This window comes from Puccinia triticina, chromosome 6A, assembly GCF_026914185.1.
Source record: "Puccinia triticina chromosome 6A, complete sequence".
In the NCBI taxonomy this organism is placed as follows: Eukaryota; Fungi; Basidiomycota; class Pucciniomycetes; order Pucciniales; family Pucciniaceae; genus Puccinia; species Puccinia triticina.
Window position 1 is genome coordinate 5,842,890 of NC_070563.1, and position 25,504 is coordinate 5,868,393.

At 46.0% G+C, this 25,504-nt stretch overlaps 3 protein-coding genes across 3 annotated transcripts; 1 reads left to right on the plus strand and 2 right to left on the minus strand.

Annotated features, from left to right (window-relative positions):
* Positions 1-14,636: 14,636 nt before the first annotated feature.
* Positions 14,637-15,889, minus strand: PtA15_6A656 (uncharacterized protein; the record flags this gene model as incomplete). Its single annotated transcript, XM_053170384.1, has 4 exons — positions 14,637-15,040; positions 15,133-15,171; positions 15,257-15,664; positions 15,742-15,889. The coding sequence occupies 4 exons, from the start codon at positions 15,887-15,889 to the stop codon at positions 14,637-14,639; spliced, it is 999 nt and encodes a 332-aa protein (XP_053021581.1).
* A 1,215-nt stretch (positions 15,890-17,104) lies between these two features.
* Positions 17,105-17,554, minus strand: PtA15_6A657 (uncharacterized protein; the record flags this gene model as incomplete). Its single annotated transcript, XM_053170385.1, has 2 exons — positions 17,105-17,461; positions 17,543-17,554. 2 exons carry the CDS (start codon positions 17,552-17,554, stop codon positions 17,105-17,107), a joined length of 369 nt encoding a protein of 122 aa, XP_053021582.1.
* A 1,130-nt stretch (positions 17,555-18,684) lies between these two features.
* Positions 18,685-19,102, plus strand: PtA15_6A658 (uncharacterized protein; the record flags this gene model as incomplete). Its single annotated transcript, XM_053170386.1, has 3 exons — positions 18,685-18,781; positions 18,856-18,917; positions 19,025-19,102. The coding sequence occupies 3 exons, from the start codon at positions 18,685-18,687 to the stop codon at positions 19,100-19,102; spliced, it is 237 nt and encodes a 78-aa protein (XP_053021583.1).
* Between the last annotated feature and the right edge of the window lie 6,402 nt (positions 19,103-25,504).

Sequence of the window (25,504 nt, forward strand, 5' to 3'; positions counted from 1 at the left end):
TTGCTTGGGCCTGTGAAGCCTGCTGATTGGTTAAGGGCATTGATCGACGGATCCACTCAATAGATTTGGTTGCCAAAACCTCGACCACAGTGGAGTTCCAAGGCAAATCCGCACCAAGATGGGTATCCCAGTCGAAAGTGAGTCTTGAGATACCGGCCAACGCAAGAGTCCTCTCCACATCGGCCTTGGTTTGAGAGCTGATGGCTAGGCCCTTATGTTGGCCTTTTGAGAGAGCTGGAGTAAAGGGGGGCGACTTGATGTTCTTCCGTATTTCTTTCTCTGCCTGAGAGACAAAGTATTCTATCTCTGCCGGAGTCTTAGCCTTCAACGTGAGGCGTAATCGATTGAGTTGCTTCTTGATTTCAGCCGTCCTTCTTTCCACCCAGTATTGGGCCTTGATTTCTTCAGCGTTTGGAGAAGCTGGGTAATCGTGAGGCTGAGTTGGATGACCAAGAAAAAACTTGACAAAGGTTTGGATACTCCGAGAGATCTTATCACAATGTTCCGCCAGAGCCTGTTTTCCCGCAATTCCTCTTATCCGTTTTTCAGCTCGATTATGGTCCTCATCAACCTCCGCCTCCTCCCTCGCGCGCCAGGCATTTTCAACCACAAACTTTGGTTCTAGTCGAGACTTTTCAAGCAAAGCTGATGGCTGGTTCAGTTGTGTTGAAGGAATTGCTCCTACGGATTCAAAACATTTCTCAGCAAGAAAATACATACAGCAAAAAGTAGCTACTCACCATCAGGACCGGTTTCCATTGCAGAACTGTTTCCCACTGATTGGGCTTTTGGAAGAAATCCATCTACAACCGCCGAAATCCAACTTTCATCTGGATCCACAGAAGAAGATGTATCTCCCTGGTTTCCATTCCCAGATATGCTCTGTTCATCTTGTGCTGAAGGCATGGGGACTGATTGGATTCAAGAAGCTAATTAGTAGATTTTTATGGGGCAAAAAGCAGATGATAGACGGGTTGCAGTATACAATGCAAAGGTGTTGTTGGTGAAATCAAGCAAAAGAGGTGGTTGAGGATATGGAATAGTTTAAGGAAAACGTGAAATCATGTTGGATGGAGTTATAAGCAGAACACAAATTTGGGGGAATTGCCGGGCAATTCAGGCAGGCTCCACTTTGTTTCTCAAATGGAGGAAAATACAGTTATACGGATGTTGCAATTCAAAAAAAGGGAGCATGTGGCTAACAAATAAATAATGATCCCCTTTGTTTTATGCCTAAAAATCGTTGCATAGGCCTTCCCATCCCTTCATGTGTAAATAAAGCCCAAATAAAATATCAGAAAGACATAGACCAGCACGTTTTAATGGTAGTTGTTGAGACTTACAGCTGTCCCCAATCCCACAGCACTCATTGTTTGTATTTCAAAACCAAATGTTGAGATCGGATTTAGAAGAATTGCAACATGTCCGATGACCCTTTCACTGTCAATTACCTCAGTCAGGTCGTGATCAGATTTCACTAAGCGGCAGTTGAGATCTGGGTAATCCTTGTATGGATCTTCCTCCCATCCCACTTCCTTGAATGGTTTCACGATCAACCAAGTTTTCCCAGCTGTTTGTTCCGATTGGAAAATTTGCTCCACTTCACCGAATCGCTGGTCCTTCCCTAGGTAGAACTCGACCAAGGAATTTGCTGGATGCCGATCTTTAGTTGTGAATGTCTTGCCGTTGAGTTTGATGTATTCAACAAGATCAACTGTTGAGTTAAGTGGGGGTACACCTGCATGTTGACCAAGCTTTCCCCTTGAACCTTCCTTTCCAGCCACCGCCCGCTTCCATTTTGACATCAGAGTTCTGTTCAACTGAGTAGATTTCTTCTTATTGTTGTCCTCCGAGCCGCGGTTGTGTTTTGCAGTGTGGTCTTTGAGAACTAACTGGAATGTTGAGTTGATATGCCATTCCTTCATCAATGTCTTCGGTATATCATCTAAGTACAATACACATGTCACCTTCTCAGTAATTAAATTCTCACAATGGCAATAATTACACACAAATAAGCATGAAACTAACCGATGTGATGTTTTGTTGGCATCCTCTGCAACATTCCATTAACTCTTTCCTGTGCCCAAGCTGCTGTCAATCGAGGTGGGCCAAATCGGCGGATAACTTCAGAGTAATGCTGTGTCAGATGTAGATTTGGCTTGCTTGGTGCTTCTGGCCAGCCTTTTTGAAGACACTTTTGATAATCCAAGATTAAACTGTCAAGCTCATCAAGATCTTGAAGTTTGATCTTTGGGAGAGTCAGGAAGTGAGAAATTTTGGATAGCAAGGTAGTTGATTCTAGGAGTGAGGATATCCTTATTTTGCTTTCCTCAGTTGCGCAATCCTTGTATGCTGTGGTCCAAAGAGGAATCAAGGCAATGGGATAGTAGATCTTGTAAAGTATCAGCCATTCTGCTGCTTTTAAAGATCCGTGGGTAGCCAATCCCAAGTTGCGTGGAACCCTATCAATCCAAGAGGGTACAATTGTATGCAAGATAGTCCGCCGTACTATGTCCAGCTCCTCTGGCAAGAGTTTCGGTTGGTTGAAATCCGGAATTGGTGATGCAGCAGCTCTGCGAGCTCTATGTCGAGGACGAGTGGCAGTGTGATCACTTCCACTCTCATCTGCGGAATTGGTGGTTACCTCCTCATTCGCGTCACACAGCGCCTTCTTCCGCATCCGCAGGCTATAGGAATGGGCAGATGACCCATCTGATTTTGCACCAGCACCACTACATGTTCTGCTTTGACCAAGACCTAGCGTTGTTGTGGCTGGTGTTTGCTTGGCTTTGGCTGCACGGGCTCGCTTGTTTGGTTTTTCAGAGGTTTGATTTGATTCTTCGATATCGTCTAATTTCCGCTTGCCCTTGTTGGTGGAGTTAGGGACACAATTTGTTGCAAACGGAGTATCGGTATATGACTGGTCATTCTGCCATTCCGCATCCTTCTCTTGAATATCCTTAAGCTTGGATGCGACTGATGGCAATGACATGAAGCGCATCGTGTGATCTTTCAAGTCACCCAAAATCAAGGCATGCATCAATTCAATCGAGCAGAATTCTATTGGCCTCCAGTATGGGAGCTCATTGAGCACACTCCATCTTGCGCCATGTTCCTTCACAAACTTCTTACGTTCAGTCGCATTTTCTAGTTGAAGCCAAAGTTTTGCATGTTTTTGGTGCTCTTCATTTGTCCGCCGGGTAAACTTTGTGGTGTCCGTTTCCTCAATTTCATGCTTGCTCAACATACAAAAAGAGCAAAACCTAATTGAGGCGTGACTTCCAAATCCAGCAAACTTCCGGAGAGCAGGAAGATCTGTGATCAGGGGAAAGATCACAGCCCGTATAGTTCTTCCTTGAGCATGAGAAGCAGTGGATTCAAAGAAGACTCCATTCCAAAATTCTTTCAATTCATTCACCAGCGGTCGTAAGAGATGGTTCACCTCGTCTAGACTGGGTTCGTTGGGCCCAGGGATAATTCCGAAAAGGAATATGTTTTCCTGCTTGTAGCGCTGATTTGGAGGAAGGTTCAAGCAGATCAAGACAATCGCTCCAACAGAGTTATGCTTCCCCAGATTTGAAGTTCCTTCGGCATTGAACCAGTCAAGATATAGGCTGAACACAAGATTTCCAGAATTCTGGGTAAATATCCCAGTTCCATCGTCCGAGTTGGGGAATTCGTGCCAGATTTGACCATGCCACACATCTTCCATGTCGTGGTGTGGTTCCCATCTAGTTTTGGGAAGGCTGGAGTCTAGCAAGGTCTCAAAAGAATTCTGAGAAAGCTGCTGTTTCAACCATGACTTGAGAGTTAAGTGTGAGTATGTCCGAATTGGTTTTGATGCTTGCTGTTTATCGAGTTTGAAGAGGGCTTGATCACATCTGGGTACGATTTCTTGCAACTTAGCCCACTTACAATACCCCTGATATTGGGAAAAGAAGGACTGGGTGCATGTGATCGGAGGATTTTTGTCTCCTTTTATCAGAGGGTAGAGTGCAAAACATTTTTGGCAACATATTTGTGTTGTCAGATCTGGTACAAGGCCAAGTCGATGAAAAACTGCATCTCTAGTTTTGGGAATCTGTTGGATCATTGCTTTAGCATCAATAATTCGTTCCTCAGTGCTCCACAGCTCTGCCAAGAATGAGATGTTCTGCCTTGCTGACTCGAGGAAAGATGCGGACCCATCTTTGCTCAGTTTGTCTTTTAAGACAGATTGGGCCATCTGAATCATGACCTGTGTGCAAAACTGCTCCTCCAAAAGTGGCGCCTTCCTCGTGTTGTTTTCCAGTGGATTAGAGGTGGAGGCAGTCAGACCAGTCTGGGTCAAACTTGGATTAGCTCAAGATCTAACTATGCTTTTAAAGCAGATGTGATTCAACTCACCCGGATCGGATTAGAGCCCATTGGGTGTGCCTCCGGATGATTCGGCCCTTCCTTCTGGAGTTGCATAGTTGCTTTCTTCTGATGCAATTGATAGTCTTTCCGTCCCAAGACCCTCCCAGGAACAATTCCACCGCCATCTTCTGCATGCTGCGTGGTGTTGCACCCATAGAATTCACAATGGCAAACAAGATTGGTTGTTTTAGGCATGTTGCGAGTTTGTTTGTTTTAATTTGAGTAGATTGGGGATGAGTAATTTCAGACGTCTTCTAGATATTCGATGGGACACAAGGAAAAAATTCACATTCATACATAAGTTGGGGAAAGCTGGTTGATGCAAGCTTTATATCATCGCTACTCAGATACCAAGATCTACTTTTTTCATGAATGTTTTGAGGAAACAGTTACGTACTTGGCACCCAAAAGTTGCATGTGCATATCTTGACTCACCACCTGACCAAAGAATATGCAAGCCACCAAGTTGATGTGATGTGCTACAATCATGCACAAGTGCAAGTCATTTAGATAGCAAGATGAGCATATGTACATATCATGTGCTTCAGTACATTTTCATGAGGAGCTGGCCCAGGTCGGACTTCATCTCACCCTGTGATGCTTCCTCGTTGAACTGGATGTACATTTTTCGGTTGGATTGAATCTCAAGTTCTAATGCCCCTTGTAACACCGCGACCATCATGCCTTCAGATGCTGTTTTGGAGAAGACTGCATCAACTGAATCCACATATTTGTGGTTGCGTTAGCCTGTTATAAAATTTTACATCATAAAAAGGGTGTTGTACCCACGGTCCACAACTCTGGAAATGACATCCTCCCCCATTACAAAAAATATTAATTGGCAGAGGACCTATCTTATCTCAATCCAACATCTCATCAACTAATGGAACCTTTTCGTACTATTCTATCTCCCATACAAATTGTTTGGCTCAAAGACATGCAGACAATGATTGATGAATCACTCAAGATTTTTGAGCCAGATTCTCATGAAGAGCAACAATTAAACATTAGCAACACCAAAGAAAGGGAACATGAGGCTTGGCGTTGGTATATTTTGTGTGATGGAAAAATCAGAGCGGGAGCACAAGATATGCGTATTCCTGAATGGGCAATCCCAAACGTCAAGGCCATATGGGATGCGAAAAGGAACCGTCTTGGAAAAGGTATTTGGCCTCAAGTTCTTCTTCTACTTTTCTGCTGAGCTGATTTTTCAATTCACATTTGACAAGGACCATTGATGTTTTCCACGCCAGATACCACCCCAGGGGGATTGGGCGGCTCGGCAGCAGGCCAGCATTCTTAGGATGATCAAGGGTAAACGATTGGGTATAGTTTGATTGTAAGTTATCAGAACAAAAGACAACTGCTAACTTCCTGTAACTAACTGTTCCTTCTACCAACAGCTAGCTGGCTTATCTCTCTCTGGATTCCACAATACTGCCTCATGGTTTCCTGTTTTTGGTTCTGTTCTGTGCTTCCTCTGTCTGGATGGTAGTAAATCTTTGGTTTGTTCTGATCCAGATTCAAGTGAGAAATTCACGATCTCCTATCTATCTGATGTCTGTGGTTGTGTATCGCAATGAGATGGCTTGTGTCCCCCGCACGTCAGACAAATCTATTCTTTTTCCCATGTCTGTGTCTCTGCTTTTGGAATCTACTTCAGCTAGCAATCAATTTTTGATGTATTGACGTTGTCTGGAAATATTAGGTTATGCTATACAGTGATCAGAATTTTACACCAAAGGTATATTGCTTTGGCTTAACACTCAGGAAAGGCATTGAATCTGCTGGATGTTGGGACTAAAGAATACATGGTATTGGTGTTTGCTCACGAGGAAGAGATAGCAATGGTTGCGGCTCATGTACTCTCCAATATTTGATCTCGTGGGTGTCACTGTCATGTTCGCGCGTACATGGGCGGGAACCTTCGAGGGCAAAAAACCGATTATGTGTTTTCACATGTGATGGGCCCAAATATTCAGATTGTAATACCAAGCTGGAACAAGCAATGCATTTGCCCAAAGTCACCCCCATGTACGCGTGTACATGAGAGGGATACTCAATTGACCAAATACAACTCCTTTCATCAAATGAGAGCCAAACTGAGTTCTGAGTTGGCCAAGGCCCTTTGTCAATTACATAAACTCTCATTTGCCTTTCATTCACATTAATAATTTCTCTCTCCCCTCATCCCTTTGCACTTTCCTAGACACGACCTGATTTGTGTAATATATAATCTGGACCTCCTCTTGTCTTCCCCCTCCTGACTCTGCTCTTTTGTCCTGTGATTCCTTTATTTCAGAATGTCCTTATCCCAGACTCATTTCGCCAATGGCAAACCACCTGTTGGTGTTGCAAAAGTTAATCTTGCATACTCAAAAATCCTCCCCAATTCCAAATCATCATTTAGTCGTTGTATTGCTGCCTTCACGCGAGCTCTCTTAGACATAGAATATGACCGCAAGAAAACTCCTTCAGAGGCATGGAAGCTCCCACCTTCTGCCCACGATTTCCACATTGGCTCTAACTTGCCAGACTCCATTCTCATACAGCCCATTGATCCCATTCCTGTTGGTTCAACATTACCCACCTCACAGAAGATATCCCCAATCTTTCGAATCCTATTTGTCCAAGACCTCTCAAAATCTTGTTTTACTGGTGTTACTTTTTGCTGGTCTCATCCATGGGATTCTCACTGGAACCAACTTTTTGCAAAATTTATCCTAAAACATTGGAGGAATGCCTATGCAGCTGGAACATTTACTCCTTTTTTCATGGATCCGGTTGAAGCCTCAAACACATCCTTCCAGCTTGGCGTTCTCCACAGATGGTTTCTTGGAAGGCAGAAAGGATTACGATTGGGTCAGTTTTCAGAACAGCACAAATCCAAGAAGAAAAAATCTGAATGTAAATCCAAAGTACGAATGCAGGTATGCCACATTCTTGCTTTTCTCTTGCCCAAAATGTGGGCTAATCTCTTTCTTCATTTCAGATCTTGCAGCACCGTCAAGAAACGCTCTCTACACTCCCATTCAACCCTAACACGAAATCTTTATTTGATAACATCAAGGCTACTTCTGAAACTGAGATCAATCCCCCTTGCTCTCTGTTCAAAATCCCTTTGCTCTGGAGGTCACCGGAGTTCTCAAAATTTGCGCAAGAATTGGATCAGATTTTTATTCAGAAGAAGACCAGCACCAAAGGACGCCAATTTGTACATGATTTTGTCTTGGAAGCTCGCAGGCAGACTTCAACCACATCTCCTCCAGCTGGCTTCAAGGAAGTTCCTCGTAATCTTCCGTTGAACTGCTACTCCCTCAAATACTTGTCGACGCTTTCCGAGTCCCAGAGAAATCTTCTTAATCCAACGGATACCATCAACTTCTCGGAATTGCTAACAGTCAGATAAGGCTTGCTGTCCACCGTGAGTTACATTCAGCGACTTTCAAGCTGTCATATTGCTCATGAGTAGCTGAGCACATTCATACTGCTCATTTCCCCCCAATGGTACACTTAGCCTATTTACGAGACATTCTCAAATCAGTAAGTAAAAAAAGGAAATTAGCAAGAAATCACATACAGTGCAAGCTCTCCTTTCCTCTTTTGAACCTGATATATATTCATTTCCAGGCTCCCTTTTAGATAGTATTGATATACATGAACTGGATGACCCTGTCCCAAGCGGTAAAGTTGGTCGACAGCTTGGACTTCTGCTGCAGGGTTCCACCCCGGTTCCTGAATGATGTAGTATTATTAGCTCTCTTCTATGCCTGTAAAAAACAACTATGGCTTACCATCATTTACACATTCTGAGCGCAACGCAAATCAATGCCTACCCCGGCAGCTTGGATTGAGGCCAAGAGAACATTACACTGTCTGTTGGTTCGAAATTGATTCAGGTTTTCATCACGTTTTTTGATTGTCTGGTCCCCAGTAAGCCAGGTTAATCCAATACCGTTCTCCTGAAGTGCCCGTTCAATACTATAAGGTTGAATCAGAATCAACATCTATCCCCTTTCCATGCTCCAAAGCAAAACAACATAACTTACATCCCCAGAAACCCAGTGAAACTAGAAAATACCACTGCTTTCGTCCTTTCAATTCCACGAACTCCTCCCAAGAAGACCTTCAGGTTGTCGACTAGGTGGACAATCTTTCCTGAATCCTGCCATCGCCATTTTGGTTGATGAAGTATCTCTGATCTTGCAAATAATGGATGGTTGCAAAATTGACGAAGCATTGTCAACTGTCTGAAAAACTCCGATGAATCCCATTGCTCCCCCGCTGTTCTTAGCCTCCCAACATATTGGATGAACGTCTGGTGCAGATCCTTCGAAATCTCCTCCCATTCGGAGCTGATTTTGACAAGTATGAATTTCTCCACTTTCTCGGGGAGATTCAACAAAACATCCTTTGTTCTTCTCAAGCAAACAGCTTCCATGAGTTGGCTTAAGGTCTTGATTGCCTCTCGAGCACCAATGTTCATTCGAGGGACCAGACAGCTCCTCCATACCCACTCTTCGTCCCATGGATGTATTTTCAACAGCGTAATCAAGCTTTGCAAGTCGGTCAATCGGTTTTGGACAGGTGTCCCTGTCAAGCAAAGAACAAACTGGCACTGAAGATTTTGAATGCTCTGGGTTCGGTGCGTTGCTGCATTCCTTATCAAGCTATCATCGTAAAAATAAATCAGAACCATGTATGCCAATTGTCCACATGAATCATTTCACTTACTGGGCTTCATCCAATACAATCCTGAACCAGAACAGATCTAGAGCTCCAATGTTGTGCTGGTTGGGGTGTTTCTTGTTACCACTCGTTCCGATCATTTCGTAAGTTGTCAAAATCAGCATTGTCGACTGCAGGTCTTCACTAGTAAGGCTCTTCCGATTGTCTCCATGGAAAACCTCATAAGGGATTGCGTGATCTCTGAAATGGAGATCAATTTCGTTTTTCCAATTTGAAAGGGTTGCCAGAGGGCAGATGACTAGTGTAGCTGCAGATCGTTTGTTGGGATCAGCTTGTCGGAAATTTCTTGCGTTATCACTTGTTGCCAGGATAAAAGCAAGGGTTGTTAACGTCTTTCCTAATCCCATATTGTCAGCTAGTATCGATCCCTGGGACCTGTTGTGATTTGGTTCCTTCGTGCTAGAATTCGAATCTTTCTTGCAGTAATCGCAAAGCCAGGCATTGTCATGATGGTACCACAAGGCTTCTGGCTTGTTGTTCTCGGAGTCCTCATTCTTGAGGAGGAAGTTTAGGGCGGAAATCTGATGGGGTTTCATACTTGTCTTGCACTTTTGAAGCGATGTCGAGAGCCAAGGTGCTGGTCTGGAGTTTGAGTCCCTAGTGGTTTCAGTGAGGTGGGGAATTGCAAAGAAAACATCTGGGCTGTAGTTCCAGATTGGGCTTCGTTCCACTTCGGCAGCTTCAAAGGCCAATTGGACTTGAGATATGTTTTCCGAGCGGCTGAAGACACATCCCCTCAGCTGAGGCTGTATACAATTCTTGGTCACAAGAAAGGCACACAACTTCACCAGAGCTACATCATTGGGAGGGATTTCTGGTTGGGTGGGTGGAGTTGAACAGCTGGAAACTGGCCCTAATAATGGACCTAGATATTCACTCTGCTTTCGGCTGAGATCTCCAAAGCAATTATGTGGCGCGCAGTATATGTGAACTAGCTGTTGGCCTCGTTGAAGAAAAGCTACCTGAGGGACATCAGAAGTAAGTGTTACAGTCCTAGTGGAAGGCAAGGTGATGATAAATTGGCCAAGACAGAATGTTGAAGACATTTGTGGAAAGGGATGGGTAATTTGATTTATTCTGTTACACAAATGCGAACTGAGAAAGACAGGGGAGATAGTGTGTTCCTTTTGAAACGTTCCAGAGATGGGCCACTGGGGGTATCACTGAGCATGACAATATCAAAAAATCTGTTTTGACTTTGTTTGGCACTTGTATTTGGGCTCTTGAGCTCTGCAGGTTGGGTTAGGGTGGTCCAAATCGCTACTTGATTACAAGAGCATGCAGGGTCAACTTGAACATATCATGAACATGAAATCATCTCCCCTTTGCCCCTTTGGATATTGAATCTTTATGTAAACTCACAGGCAAGGATATTCATGAAGATTGTTTTTCTATGTTTAACGTGACAATTGAATATCCAATATGTGGGATATGTGGGAGTGACCTCACTTACGACTGCAAAATATAAGGTTTTCCCCTGAAGCATTGGTACGTCACATGAATGAACCTTGCAGTTAAGTAACCATTATCTAGCCATCCAGTTAGCCTTATAGCTCTTTTTACATTTTGAGTAGTATCTTTTTTAAAATATCACACTTCCTTGCCAGATTTCACATTCACCCTGCCTGTCCTGCACAGTGGAATGGGGCTTGAGGTGGGGCAAAGCATGCTTCTTTGCAAGGGCATTCATTCCACAACACGAAATCTTTCTGGAGTAATGATTCAGTTACACTGATGCGCAACACATATTCAACAGGAATTACTGTTTGAATGGCTTGTACTAATGTCTCATTGCACATCAGTTGTACTACAATTAAGAAAAGCAAATCAAAGAGTTCTACACAACATTGTGTTACCTCCCACATTTCTTCTAGCTGTCTTGAGACTCAATTCAGCCTCATTTCGTTGCCGTACTTATGCATCAATTGTGAATCACTTCTGGATTAATTTCAACTTTCTTGTGACTCACTTCTGACAGAGTTCTTGATCAGATTAGGGATAAGTTACTATTCCCATCCGGCTGACATCCGACCAAAACTCACATAAAATTCAGCGGTGGCACTCCCTGGGGAGTGGGAACATATCTCCCCTGGTGTCAGATGGCTAGAAGGATTCCTAACTCTGTGATTACCCAGCCCCAATGGCTCGACAAAGTCTGTACTGTTACAAACCATAAACAAGTCCCTTGCTGATACGGGAATTTGACTTGCAAAGCGAGCCTCCGACAGCCCTTGGCAGGAGGGACTTGCACCCTATTGCCCCTTTTTGTGGGGGCTAGATTCTAAATTTGGGTGGAAGGAAGTTTTGGATGTGTATAATTCCTTGCTTCTACAATTTTATCAAGATTAAACTTGCTGAGGTTGAAGACTGGCTGGTGCCTATCCAACCTATAGAATCTGAGTTATCTGAAGGTATTCCTTCCATTCCAAATAAAAATATCAAATCCACCCAAAATATGGATTTTGCACAGAGAGGGTCTGTGCTCACCAACTCTGTTTCCACAGTTGGCTCTCCACCAGAACATAGAGGGGGTAATTGGCAATATAATAAATTGCACTATGTTCTGCAGCATCTTCTGATGAAAGTGAGCTAACAATACAGGAGTAGATGTGATAGGTGAGCTGTAGAAAAATTAAACAAGCTACCTTCATAATCCATTCTTGGTGCACAAGTTTGGGGAGCTAAGGGGTAAGTCCCTCCTGACAGGGTCTTGCTTTGTGAGTTCACCCCCAAAGTCTGGAGGGACTTTTTTAAGTTTGGTACTTTCAGGAAGGGGGGGGGGGCATATTCCCCAACAGGAATATGGTTCCTTACAATAAGCTCCTCTCACTCTGTTGCAACTGTTACATCAGCACCATGATAGTATACTGCCTGGAATTGCTGCAGTCAAGTATTTGTTCAAATAAATTTCGAAGGGCATTGATTTTGTTGCATTGGGCTTGGAAGAGAAGGATGAAATAGTGAGTTTAATCAATGGCCGGTACTAATACATAGGGCCTTCTGAAGGCAAGCCCCCTATCCCTCCATTTTTCCTGTGTTTACAAATAAGATGCTGAGTCTTATCTCCCCTCACATATTGAAATTCCCAATGAGCAAGAGATGGCCTTCAATTCAGATTTTTGCCCTGCATCTTGACAAAAATCATGCAGTCTACTGCATCAACAAAGAAAAGGTGGTAGATAACAAATTGATCCACAGAAAATCCCCAAAAATGTTCTTCTGTGTCAATCTCTACAACACCATCAGTGTGGGCACTTGGGCAATGTTGCCCCTGTACAATGAATTCCCCTGGCACTTCACTTGGTGCAAGACCAGCAAGTGGTTCAAGGAAAGCAACAGTCCACAATTTATCAACACCTGGGTTTCCAGAATCCTCACCTTGGTTGAAAGTTGGGATACTGATCATCCTACTCTCAAACATGGATTCAAAATTTGGCTTATTGATCAAAAGAACTATGTCATTGATCAAAATTTTGGCGCCTGAAAGCCTGAATTGCACTATACTAACCAGTATGTGCATGAGAATCACGCAATTTATCCAAAGAATCAGGTTGATTCATGAGAAGGAAGCCACCCACAGTGTATTCTCCAGTTGTCACCAATTAACTGTTGCAGTTCCATTCACTCTCCCAATAAACAAATCCCAGGGCCAATTCCTTGGCAAATTTTCTGTATTCTTCCCTTGAAATTTTTCAGCCAGCTGCCACAGGAAGCTATATTTTTCCCTCTCTTGAATTATTTATGTGGCAGGCCTATCACGTAATTGTTGCTCAACCATTGGAGGAACAAAAAGAACAACTTTTGTCCACCTCAAATTTCTAAGGCATTGCAGGCAGGAGCACTCCCAAAACAACACAACTACATAGTCTATACGCCAATACTCTCTTCTTCTTTCCCTTATATCATTTAGATCCATGCATAACTATATTCTTTTGGTTTTCTCATCCTCTGCAATTTCAATATGCTTGGGATTTTAAATCCAGGGCCCAGTCCCCTGATTGAGGTGCCATACCTGGCTGTCTGACACTGTGCAATTTATGACTCTTTCCACATTGTCTCTGATCATGCAACACTGGCTGACAATAAAAAAATTAACCCTGTTGGTGTCCACTATGGTCAAGAATCTGCCTTGGATACAGAGTCCCTGACCCAAAGGAAAATTCAAAATTTAGGCTGTCACAAGCTTTGCAACTGTGTTGACTCTTGCTGGCACAAATGCTACGGATGGGTGCCAAGGAGCTCAATCAGGATGATATGGAGGTATAGGGACCTTACATAGCAGAGGCTGTCACATTTGGACCTTTGAGATCACATATCTAATCTGGGGTTATTAAAATTAGTAAATTCTCCTGAGGAGAGTGTTAGTATTAGTCATTTAGTTCTTCTGTGTCAGCCATTGAGGTTCCCTGTTTGAATTTCAACTCCAATCTATGGAACTAACTGATCAAGCAGGCATGAATCATCAGGCAAGTCACTGCCCCTGGGTGGTGTCTGCTCAGGATTCCCATAATTTGATCACCTGTGCACCACATCACAGCTGTAAAGCACAATCTGCAGTGCAAAATGATGAGAACACATGCATATATAATGAATATTGGATGTTAGGGTTAGGGATTAGGGGTCAGGGCAGTTTTTTTCAAAAAAACTTGGCAAGGTGTCAAGTTTGGCAAGGTGTGACATTGAAAAAGCCACTGACTCCCACCAAAAAGCCCAGCTAATAGCACTGTTCACGTAAGAAATCTATGACCATTTGAGAGATATACATCAGCATACTTTCCCAGCCAAATTGGCTGGCACAATGGGATAAACTTTATTTCAATCTTGCTGATGTTTAGCTTACGTGAACAGTGCTAATACTCTGGAGTGAGAGATTTTGTTTGTTTTGGCCCTGCTCCTGACCCTTATTTCCTGGCAATGACACGCAGCTATGCGTATTCCACGCTGCTCAAAATTCTTATTTCTTAACACTGATTGCGCGGCGTTAACACGCCGCGTTTTCTCTAGTAGACGTTCAACTAAGGTTTCTTCGGAGGATAAACTGATTTCTAAGACTCTTTATAACTTTGTAACTAAAAATTTGCAAGAATAAATGCTCATAACCTAATAGAGCCTGACACTGAGAGTATGTATTTATTTCTTATAGGAATGAACAACAAGAATGGACTAAAGAAATACAACATGAAGGAAACATAGGCTATATATATACATGCTCTGTAGTGTGTATGTAATATAGCATGGCTGTCTAGTTGAGTATGACATGGGAAAGTCTCATGTCTACGGTAAGTCATTGCATCATGACTTACTGTAACACTGTGGGATGTAACGTAATGGCATATTACGTAACGGCCTACAACACTTGAAGAGGGGAAAGGGAGGGCTTTTTGGGAGGATTTAGGTAAAGAGTGAAATTACAAGGATCAAACCCAAATTTTATTGGGCAGCAAGCACCATTTTGCAGAGCTTTTTGCAACCTCTTTATAGCTCTCCCCTCAGATGTTCACGTCGCAAACCGCCCGTTTGCTGACCTTCTTCTCCGGTAAATTTATTGGACTGCTGTATCCGAGGGATTTTAACGAGCTTCCCAGTAGTGCGCGTTCATGACTGAGTAAGAAGTAGCACTTTCTTTTGGTTATGAGTGACTTCATCAGTTTAGCCCTTTCCTTCTTGATAGATTTATTAGCTGAATTTGTCGTCAAATGAACGAGTACAGCTATTGAGGCTACTCTAGTTTCAGCCGACAGGTCATTTGCTGGTTCAATCGAGAAGATTTCTTTGATGATTTTTTTCAGGTTTTGGGTAATGTATCCCGTGTTATTTTCATCGATGGCTACTCCTAGAGGTCTTAATCTCGGTTCATCCAATGACACCTGCTTGAGATGGTGTTCCCATGAAACTGAGCAATGACCAGGTTTGTGTACATTATAATTAGAATTGCGTTATTGACAGTTCTACTTTGTCTTCTGATGTGTATTCTGGATGACTCACGAAATTCCCGAGTGAAACCGAGATGAGGATGACGGAGCTCTGAAAGTTTTTTTTTCGAAATAAGACTTTAGTGACTAATAAATGCCAGCCAGAAAGAAATATGAATTTGTTTGTAAATACACACCATGCGACCATGGCACCCATGAACCGACGTTAACCAAGATACCGGATGGCTGAGGCATAAGGCGACTCACCATGCCATGTAATGCCTCCGTGAGATGGGTATTGCGGCGATGTCTCAGTTGGAGAGTATGAAAAGCATAGAGTATAGAATCAGAAATCGGTCCAAATCCACTCTCGTTCTCAATTGCTATATTGGTGAGTGCTCCGCACCACTGCTCTAGATGTTCCAGATACATGGAATGATGGTGCAGAAGATAGTTTAAGACTTGGTGCAGATGTTTATATGCGTTTTTTTGGAGGTTCGAGTAATGGCGTAAATCTCCAACGCGCAAATTTTGAAAGAGGGTGTTGAGAGTGGCGATCTCAGTCTTGAAAGCGGTGATTGCTTGTTCATGGGGCAAGGTCAGGACTTGGGGACAGGAGAGAAAGTTGATCAAGTAAGTGGAAGGAGAAACCTGTCAAGATTTGAACCCAGTAAGAACGTACATGAGCCTGTGGTGGTGCCAGCCAAAAATTCGGCCGGCGCGTGCCTCTCCGGACGCCAAAATTTTGATCCGGGGGACAGGAAGGCGCAAGTGTTAGCTACGAGCTGGCCAATCGAGACGAAAACGAGTAAATAGTGAGGAAGCCACATGATTGGGGAAAGGGTCATTCAGGGCTTGAGCTCGGGCGAGCCGGAGCTTTTATGTGAAACCGGCACCTGGTTTCATGGGATGCATGATGTCCCTAAAGAATCATGTGAACAGCCGGGCTTAGCCGGATTCCACATTTAAAGGATGCAAATGTAAGACATGTTTTATCACTACTGAACTGTTGAAGGAATGGCAGAATTACTCCCCATAATCTTACCACCCTTGCTACTAGATAGTAGCAAACACCAATGGCTGCATCCACACCCAATCCCCCACCTCTTTGACAGCTGGCAGGCCTCTTAACCAAATCCCTCTATTGAAGAGGGGACGTCGTCCCGCAGGGATCCTCCCGCTCCCCCAAGGAGGGATTTAAGTTAGCGGCAGGCTGACCTTGACTGACCGCACAGAGGGCGATGGTCATCACCGGTGTTTGACCAGCAGTTGACAACTTGGGTTGAACTTGGGCAGATTGTCCGTCCAGTCCCTAACAGTCAGCTGACCTACAGCCGACCCTCATCTGGCAACTGAAGAGTAAAAATCCGGCAGCTAGAGTCAACGGCACCACGGGCACACCAGAATGTCAGCTGGGGGTTTGTGATCCCCGTTCTCCGACGGTTCGGCCGCCCGCAGCGGCAACCGTTGGGACCGGGTAACTATGTATGTCTGGCAAAACGCTGGGCCAGCCTTGCCGCTCAGCGTCGGATTCTCGGTTTTGTTCACAGAAGCCCGGGATGTGCCCAACAATTACTGTGCCAGGCCGGGCCGGACAAAGCAGGGGTCGGCCCCGGATCACCCGAGCAGACTTGAGATCTGGACGACGAGGTGCCCGACGCCCACGCACTGGGACAGTTACCCGATGTAACTATGCGCACAGCTTGCAAGTCACTGCACAAGTGACGTCTTTATTTTCACGTTACCTGCTTGGGTTCCATGGCGAGTGTGAGCAAAGATTGAATGGCCAGAGTCACATCTCATATTTATACAGAGGTGCAGCCAGCCTCAGATTGAGCCTCACCACCAGCAAAAAAGCGGCCATCGTTTGAAATCGTTGACGGAACGGCTGAATCCGCAAACCGTTGAGCGGTCGCAGATTTGAAGCCATTTGGTCTACAGTTTCAAAGAATCTGATAGACCAAGTATGGTCAGACCGGGGCTGATGGCGACACATACAACATACGTAGCCGATGAAGCTTGTCTCATTTGCCGAAAGGTTAGGGTCATGAAGAGGTAGGAAGCGGGTCGAGGGCGACAGAGAAATTCTTCAGGGATCGAGAGGCGCCAGGAACGGGAGGGACGGTATTATAGAGCCTGTCCCACCAAGCGGCGGGAGCAAGCCAGCCCTTCCCGCCCGCCCGGACGAGCTTGGCGGCCCGGATGAGGACCGGGGGTGTCGAGGGGTCCGGGCCGAGACGGAGAGCGACCCGGTCGAGGGTGCGATCGAAGAGCAGATCGCCCGGCTGCGTGCGCGCCATGCGGCCGCTATGCTGGGTAGCAAAGGCTGCAGCTGTCGGCGTCTCTGGTAGATCTACTTCTACTTGGTAGAGCTCACCGTTCAGTTGGATACTCAATGGGTGCTGCAGTTACGCACTCTTCCATCAGTCTTTTTCTCTTTCCTTCAAAACAACACCAGACAGAGAGCATAAATGTGCACTGACCTGGTGGCTCATCCCCCGGTATCTTCCCGCTACCTTTGCATAGCTCCAGCTGGGATCGATACGTAGGTCGAGCGGGGTGATCTTGGGTGCATATGTGACTTTGGAAGGGTCCTGAGGCCACGCCGAAGCCTAGATGAACGCTTGGCCGTCAAAGAGTGTTTTTCAGGGGAGGGAGAAAGAGAGAGAGATGCTGACGATGTGTGAGTCAATGTTGGGGATGAGCTGGTCAAGGATATCAGCAGCCAGGTCTGCCAGGGCGGCCTCGGCAGCGGGGTAGCAAGTGGTGGGAGGTAGTGAGAGTGCGTTCTGAGCGAGGATAGCGCCGGTGTCGAAGCCCTTAGGACTGAGTTCCTGGATCGACACCCCCAGCTCGGGCTCCCCATGGGCCAGCTGCCATTGGATCGGCGCCGCGCCCCGATACCGTGGTAGTAAGGACGGGTGGACGTTCAGCGCTCGTAGATGTCCGAACCGGCCAATCATCTCTGCTGGGATCCTGTACGGGAACGATGCACTCAGTAGGATCGGCCCCGGCTGGTGAGCATCATCCTCCAGTCGCGCGAATTCCTCCGGTATCTTCAGTCAATCACAAAGTCGCCGGTCAATTAAATCATTTACTCAAGTCGGTGCTCGTCGACCACTCACAGACCAGTCCTTGAGCGGGTTCGCCCTGCCACTATCCGGCCGAGGAAGCGAGTGATGAGGGATGCTGAGTTTCTCGATCAAGTCAAGCAAAGGTGCTATGTAGACAACCACTCCCGGCGTCAGTTCTCCATTCCTGGGGCTTGCGAAGAACGCTTACACACGTCGGTAGACTTTCTTGAGTCCTCTTCCGGTCTGGCTGCTGGCGGGGATCAGACCATAGATCTTCAGGGCCCGGTTCCCCTCGACGAGCCGGTTGAGGATCCGTGCCGAGAACGTGTCCGAGCCACAGAAGAGCACCCGCATTGGCCTCGCCCTCACAGCAATCCACCGATCGACCAGTGCCGGCGGAGCAGGGCGGAGCTGACCCACAGGTGTCACAGAGCCAGTCACCTGTCCACCTGTCACTGGCAGCAGCTGTCACAAGCAGTGCTGTCCGCTCCAGTTCCGTATCCGAGCTGCACTCCGACATCAAACATCAATCTACAGAAATACATAGCGATATGGTTTACCCTCGAAGGCCCTTCTCATCCTCCGCGTATGGTGGCTTCAACCCTCCAATGCCAACACTCTGGCAGAAGACTGCCTCGAAACTACTCGGTACGTATCTCCTCTTGCCAAGCCTCAAAGTTCGACAAGATACCTTCCTCTGACATCATGACCAAACGATTCAGGCGGGATGATGTGGTTTTTCATGTTTTACCGGATCCGGGAAGATGGTCAACAGGTCTTTTTGGTAAGCTCTCATCTACCACCATCAACCTCGCCAATCAGCCCCATCTCCTCCCGAAAGCATGAGATGGCCCATCACTAATTCACGTTTCCGACCTTTGCTCGAACCAGGGAAGACACCCATGGGACCACGGCGCACACGGTGACAAGCTCATACAAGCACATGATGAACCTGATGAGCACAAATGAATAGACCCGTCCGTCTCGAAGAACCTGCTCGGATCTTTGATCAGTTTGATGTTTCGAAGTCCCATAACCCAATGTACGCGTGACTGGCACCGGAGCTTGAAGTTGAGCATCAGCACAATTAAGGATGCCAATCAGGCAGGCTTGGGCGGCCCACGGGCTAACCCGGCTCAACCCGCTACATAATTGGACAGGCCGAGCCAGGCAGAATCTGAATTTGCTGTCCGACCCAAACGCGTGAGGCAGACACGGACTGCCCAGCGGCGGGCCAGATATCCAGCGAGCTAGGCTACAGGCCGCCCAACAGTATTAGAGGCCCACGGGCCAAGGCCAATGAAGTGAAAATAGGCAAGATCTTTCAAATCTCACATTTCTTGTAGTGTAAATACATGAGAGTTGAGACAAGACTGGAGAATTGTTTTGTGCATCAATTTGAGATATGGGATGAGACTATGTGCAACAGTGAGAGTTGAAACGGCAACTTGCACACTGCTGGGTCAACTGTAAACAGTTAACATGATACGGGAACTTGAGGGAGGCTTGCAATGTTACTTACTCCAGCCTTTCTCAAAGGGTTTGCTGAACTAAGCTTCAATGCCCAGTGAAGGACTTCCCGTCAACCTGGGAACTCAGATTTTTCCAGGTTTTGCAGGGAAATCTGGGCTCCCAAATCCCATCTGGGTTTCCAGATCAAAGGGAAGGGAAGTCCTCCAGTGACTGTGCCTAAAACGCAATTATGTGGGGTTATAATTTTTTTGAAGTTTTGTAGTTAAAAAATACAATGAGGAGAAAAACACAAGAGCAAGAAACAACATCTATGTACTGGACCAAACACATCCAATCTTGAGGGCACAAGAGCACCTTGGTATTCATTTCATTAAGTTGGCTTCAGTATTTTTCTAACACACACACACCAGTGGAATGAGCTGATTCCAATGCCATAGAAGTGACCGGACTCCGGAGTCATCAAGACAAGATGACCTTTGCAAGTTTGGAGAGAGATGCAAAGTAAATTTCATTCATGGTTGACCAACAAGAATATCAAAGTTTTCATTGTCAGTGATGCCAATGTTTCTCTCCTCAAGGTACAAGGCAAGTTCAGCACCAGTTGCGTTGATCTGAGAGCTGTCTGAAGAACCATTCATGAACTTGAGGGATTGGAAGGTGTTCTCATCAACTTTGTTGGGAAAGGTAGACGTGGTCACTAGAGAGTTGCCAGGCGCAAAGGAATTCACATACATAGCCCAGAGATCCAAGACACCAGCCCCAAGTTGCAACCTTGCCCAAGAAAGATTTGATGTCTTTGGAAGTACGTGTTTCTTCAAGACTGAAGTGGAGGTATCAAACCTTGTCGCAAGGATCAAGTACCAGTCCGATTGCTGCTATTTCTTGCATTGGTTTCCAGAATTTGAGGACCATCTCCTTCATTGGCTCGATGACGCCGGACAGGCGGTCGTTTTGGAGCCAAGGCAAGAGCATATTTGGTGGGCCTTGTTATACCAATAGGTATGTGCATTTGATTCTATTTGATTACTTGGTCGAGTTGCTGTGTCCCGTCTTTTGCCGGTGTGAGCACCCAAGGGGTGTTTCCTGCTTGTTAGATAAAAATATTATGTCGTTGTATGATTTTCTTCTTAAAGAATCAAAGAAACTCTTGAAGCAGCAATCTACCATTTCTTTGCAGCATGACCCACGCTTCAGGTAAATATAAAACAAGTTTTAGATAAATACATTTGGAATGAAACCTGTTTGCGCAACTTTTGGACCCGGCTGTTGATTTTTGCGAACATCATGATATAAAAGGATCCCATGAGATCACATGCCGTTTGAACACCAAAGATTCACTTCCGCGAGCCCTGACCAACAACCAATCTTTTGACCAACCATGCGGCTTCCTCTTTACTCACTTGTTTTTGTCTTGATTAGCCAACTCATAGTTGCCACTTACGCGTTCCTGGATGCCCCATCAAAACTTTGGCTTCCCCTCAGTCCCGCGCCAACCAAATTGTTGGGTGACACCACTACAGGCTTCCACTCATGTATGTCCTTACTGGGTTCACATTATGACAGTGTCCTCCTTCACACCACTCACTTGATCAATTTTCTCTCCTGTCCCCAAGTCAAAAACCTCCCTCATGAAGAAGCAATTGCTGCTTTCAAAACTCTAACCACCCCATCTGAAGAATTAAAATCCAAACTTCAATCCACAAGCAAAGCCGTGCGTATGGCAAGGGCGCAAATTCCAAAATCTGATTGGTACCCCGGCGACCGTTACCGCAAAGACCATCGCGCTAAAGTCACCCACCAAGACATCCCCATTGCAGAAACCAGCTACCAAGAACTTGAAGAAAACTACCATCAACTTTTAAAAACCAAGTCTGCGTTTAAAAGAACCACAAAAAAACTTATGTCCCAAGTGTTGTACCATCTTCTGTACGCCCAGTCCATTCCTCTGGAACATCAAGAGGATTGGTGTCGAGAACTCACTAGGGCAGCAATTGACTGCTTTGAGGGAGAGGGAGCGCTTTCTAATTCAATTATATTTGGTTTTTGCACTCTTCAGCTGAGGAAGCACGACAATGCGGGTTTCACGGCGAAATTGGAGGAAATGGTGACTCGCATTGCGCCAGAACCACACTGGAAGGACCGGCGCTGCAGTAGAGGCGTCGGATGGGAGCATGGTGCGTCTTTACAACTGAATTTGTTTTTCCTTCTAGCTGGCATTTACTCACCAAATTCTTATTTCAAAAACAAAAAAACAACTTTCAGAGATTTGGCGCCCCAACCTTGGTTTCTCTGAATATTTTTGTGAGTCATCGAAAATACACATCATGAAACAAAGGAGAACTGACATTGCCACTCTGATCATGTTTTATATTAGGGGGCTTCAAAATTGATCCAGGAAGCGTTCCAGGTCCAAACTCCAGGAAAACCAAAACACAGCCAAAAAATAATTCCTGGAGGTTCTACATTGAGACCCCCAGAAAGAGGAACTTCCTGCATTTGAACCCAGGAGAACAAGACCTGGAAATGATTATCAGTTTTAACATGTTTTGTCCCATGCCTTTGGGGTCCCCAAAGGACCAGCTCCTTCCCCCCCACGCAACCACAAGTTGATCTGACCTCATTGGACTTTCTCGTACATTTTTTTTTTCATCAGCAGTTTCAAATTAGCTCAAACTGCAACAATTCCGACTACTCTAATTGCTGTCGACCGGGAGGGACTTTCCCTGTCAACAGCCATATAAGGCAGTTGACCGGGCGAAGTCCCTCCCGGATGACTGCTTGATATGGCTGTCGGCCGGGAGGGACTCCTCCTGGTCAACTCTTGTATGTATGTGGTTGTCGACCGGGAGGTACTGCTTGTTGTGACATAGATGTCACATGCATCTCCCGGACTCGCCGCAGCACGACCAGTACTCCTCATCCGGGGACAATCCCGGGTTGAGGAGATAAACTACGTGGAATATAGAGTCAACCAGCGAGCCATACCTGAATAGGTTATGAGCCTTTAATCTCGACTACAAGGGACGCCGACCTCGACCACAAAACTGTGTCTACAACCTCACCTCATAGGCCGGCGATTCGACCCGACGGTTTCATCTTCTCGACCGGTAGTCCAGTCTAGGGCGTAATCGACCGTTACCGGGAAGATCTGCGTTACTTGCTGTAACGCTGTGGGGTGCTCAGGGATAAGTAGACCCGTTTTTCCCTTCTTTTCTCTGAACGGTGACAATAGGCCTACCTAATTAAGCTAAGCGGACTAGCCATCCTGCTTATTAAGGTGTGGTGGCCCCATTTACCTGTGCAGAAAAGGAAAGCTTGGAGTCACTGTTCTACTCCCTCTTTTCCTCCTTCCTCTCTTAGACTCTGAGCATTCCATAGTGTTGCGGTGAGTAATTCCTTTCTTCCTACCTCGACCTACGACCCAATTTCCTTTTTTTTTCAATCTCTATCCTTTTTGACCGGCAAAAATGTCTTGACAAAACTCGCATTCCGACAATGGACAGGACGATTTTGTGCCGGATGGTGTTCTCCGGATGGGTACTCTATTCGACTTGGTTGCGGGATCTGCAACAGGGAACAGGGGGGCGGACAACACTATTTGGGCGTCGACATCTGGCCTCCGACCACCAATTGTGCCACCGGCGACTGGCCCAGCAATCAATCAAACGAGGAACGTGCCCCCTCACCTCAATCAAACTGCGGCGGCTGGGACGAACAATCAGGGGATTGCTGGGGCAACAGGCAATCTGAATCGGACGCAGCAAGATTTCCTTGCAGCCAAACTTCAACTCGAGCAAGCCAAACTGGTCAGTCAAACGGCCAAGCTCATCAACGATCGCTGGACCGACGATAAACGTTTGGCGGCCAACGGCAACAATATGGCACAATGGCTTCATGAGTTGCAAGAAGTAGGGAACGGACACATGTCGAGCGGGGATTTCTTTTTCAAGCCGATCAACAACGTCATCTTTGAGAAAATTGCACGTATGGTCGTCCTCAAAGGGGTGCACCAATTGCTGGTGTCTGATTTGCAGCGGATGAAGACTGCAATTGAGATGCTCTCTTATCTCAAAAAGAAGTTTTCAGTTATCTCTCGGGCGGCTCAGTTCAACGTCTGGAACAAATTTCTCAACTTCTTGGTCGACGATTCGGACGGTGTCGGCATGTCTTCTTCGATGAGGAATCTCTACACGGAGTGGAACAACCTGAACGTTCGGATACACTCTGACGCTTTCTTTGGGTTCATTTTTCAACGAGCCATCATGCGTTCATCTGTGCCGTTCAAGAAAGATTTCGAGCAGAGGATTGAGAATGTGATGCAAAACGATGAGTCAAAGAGTGTCCCAAAATTCGACACTCTTGTCAACACCTTCGATATCTGCAAGAAACAGCACGCAGATTCGACAACATCGGAAACCTCCCTCTCGACTGCAGCGGCACCCTTGGTCCTAATGGCGACGAGCGGGGAAGATGATTTTGATTTCGAAGCGTTCTTAGCCGATGTACCTGAAGAAAACTGGCCGGATGCTTTGGATTTCTACGCGGCGACGGCGCACCGCTGCTGGCAATGTGGAGCCGCCGATCACTACCTTCGAGACTGCCCTCAACGCGTGAAGCCGAACCAAATCAATAAGCGACTTCGTGGACCGGGTGTTTCACCGTTTCCTCTGCCAGCGAATCGCACTCAAGCCACTTTTGTGGGCTCCCTCTACACTCAGCCAGCTCAACAAACACCAAACGGTCCTGCTGTCTCCCGAGCTCTTCCCCCCATGTCCCAACATCAAGTCCAGGCTAAACGGTTAGCCGATCTCTACCGCCCGAGGTATACCAGCTCCGGCAACCGGCAGCCAAACTCTTCGACCTCAATCAGCCATTCCGCCAGCTCAGCCGGGGGGGGAGGAGCATTGGCTCAACTCCTGGAAATCGGAGACGTCCCAGACGACCTGGACCAACTGGATTTCAAAAACATGGCCTTAGGAGAAGATGTGGTAAGTCTTCCAGCCATTTTTGATACCGGTGCATCCCATCACTTCACTGGGATGCGCCAACTGCTTCACAATTTCAAAGCATTGTCTAAGCCTATGCCGCTCTTGGTAGCTACCGCCGCCAACCGATCTTTCATCATGGGTGTGGGGGAACTCCACTTCCTAGAACCTAGCGGACGGCTTATTGTCCTTCGCGGAGTCCTTTATTGTAAGGATGCTCGGTCTACGCTCATATCCATGGCGGCTTTGCGTAAAGCTGACGCATTGGTGTTTTACGACAACGACAGAGACGTTTTTGATGTCTACTCCAAGGGTGGTGTATTTGCGTTCGCCTGTATTTGTAGAGACTGTAAAATGAAGATGTGTCTGGTGAGAGTCGAACTCACGACCTCAGCTATGCTGAGACACATACTAGAGTGCTGCCTTTACCAACTAGGCTACAGACGCTTGTGGCTGCCAGCTGGGTGGTTGGTTGGTAGTGCTCATGGGTCGATCCAACAGCCCTCCATACTGTGGTGATACATCATGGTAGCAGACTAACAGACAACTCAACAGTATTATGGAACATAAACGCAATCGCTGGTCCACATCCAATGGTACGAATTGATCACAATGGCGGCGGAGCAAAGGGCGACATATCTCTCTTTCATTCTTCTCTTTCTTCTTTTTCTTCTTATATGTCTTCCTCTGCTTCTTTGAACGCACCATTCCCGACAATTTCTTCGGTCCCGTCTTCATTCTCTCAGTCAGTTCCTTGTGACTCGTCTTTTCTGGTGCCCGTATGTCAAACAACGACAAAAGTTTCTCTGCCTACGCCTTCAACTAAAAATGCATTTCATGATTCTCAACGTATTGTGCCTGAGCCGGAGGACCTATCCTTCCAGGCAGCAAAAACGAAAGAGACGGCAACTAC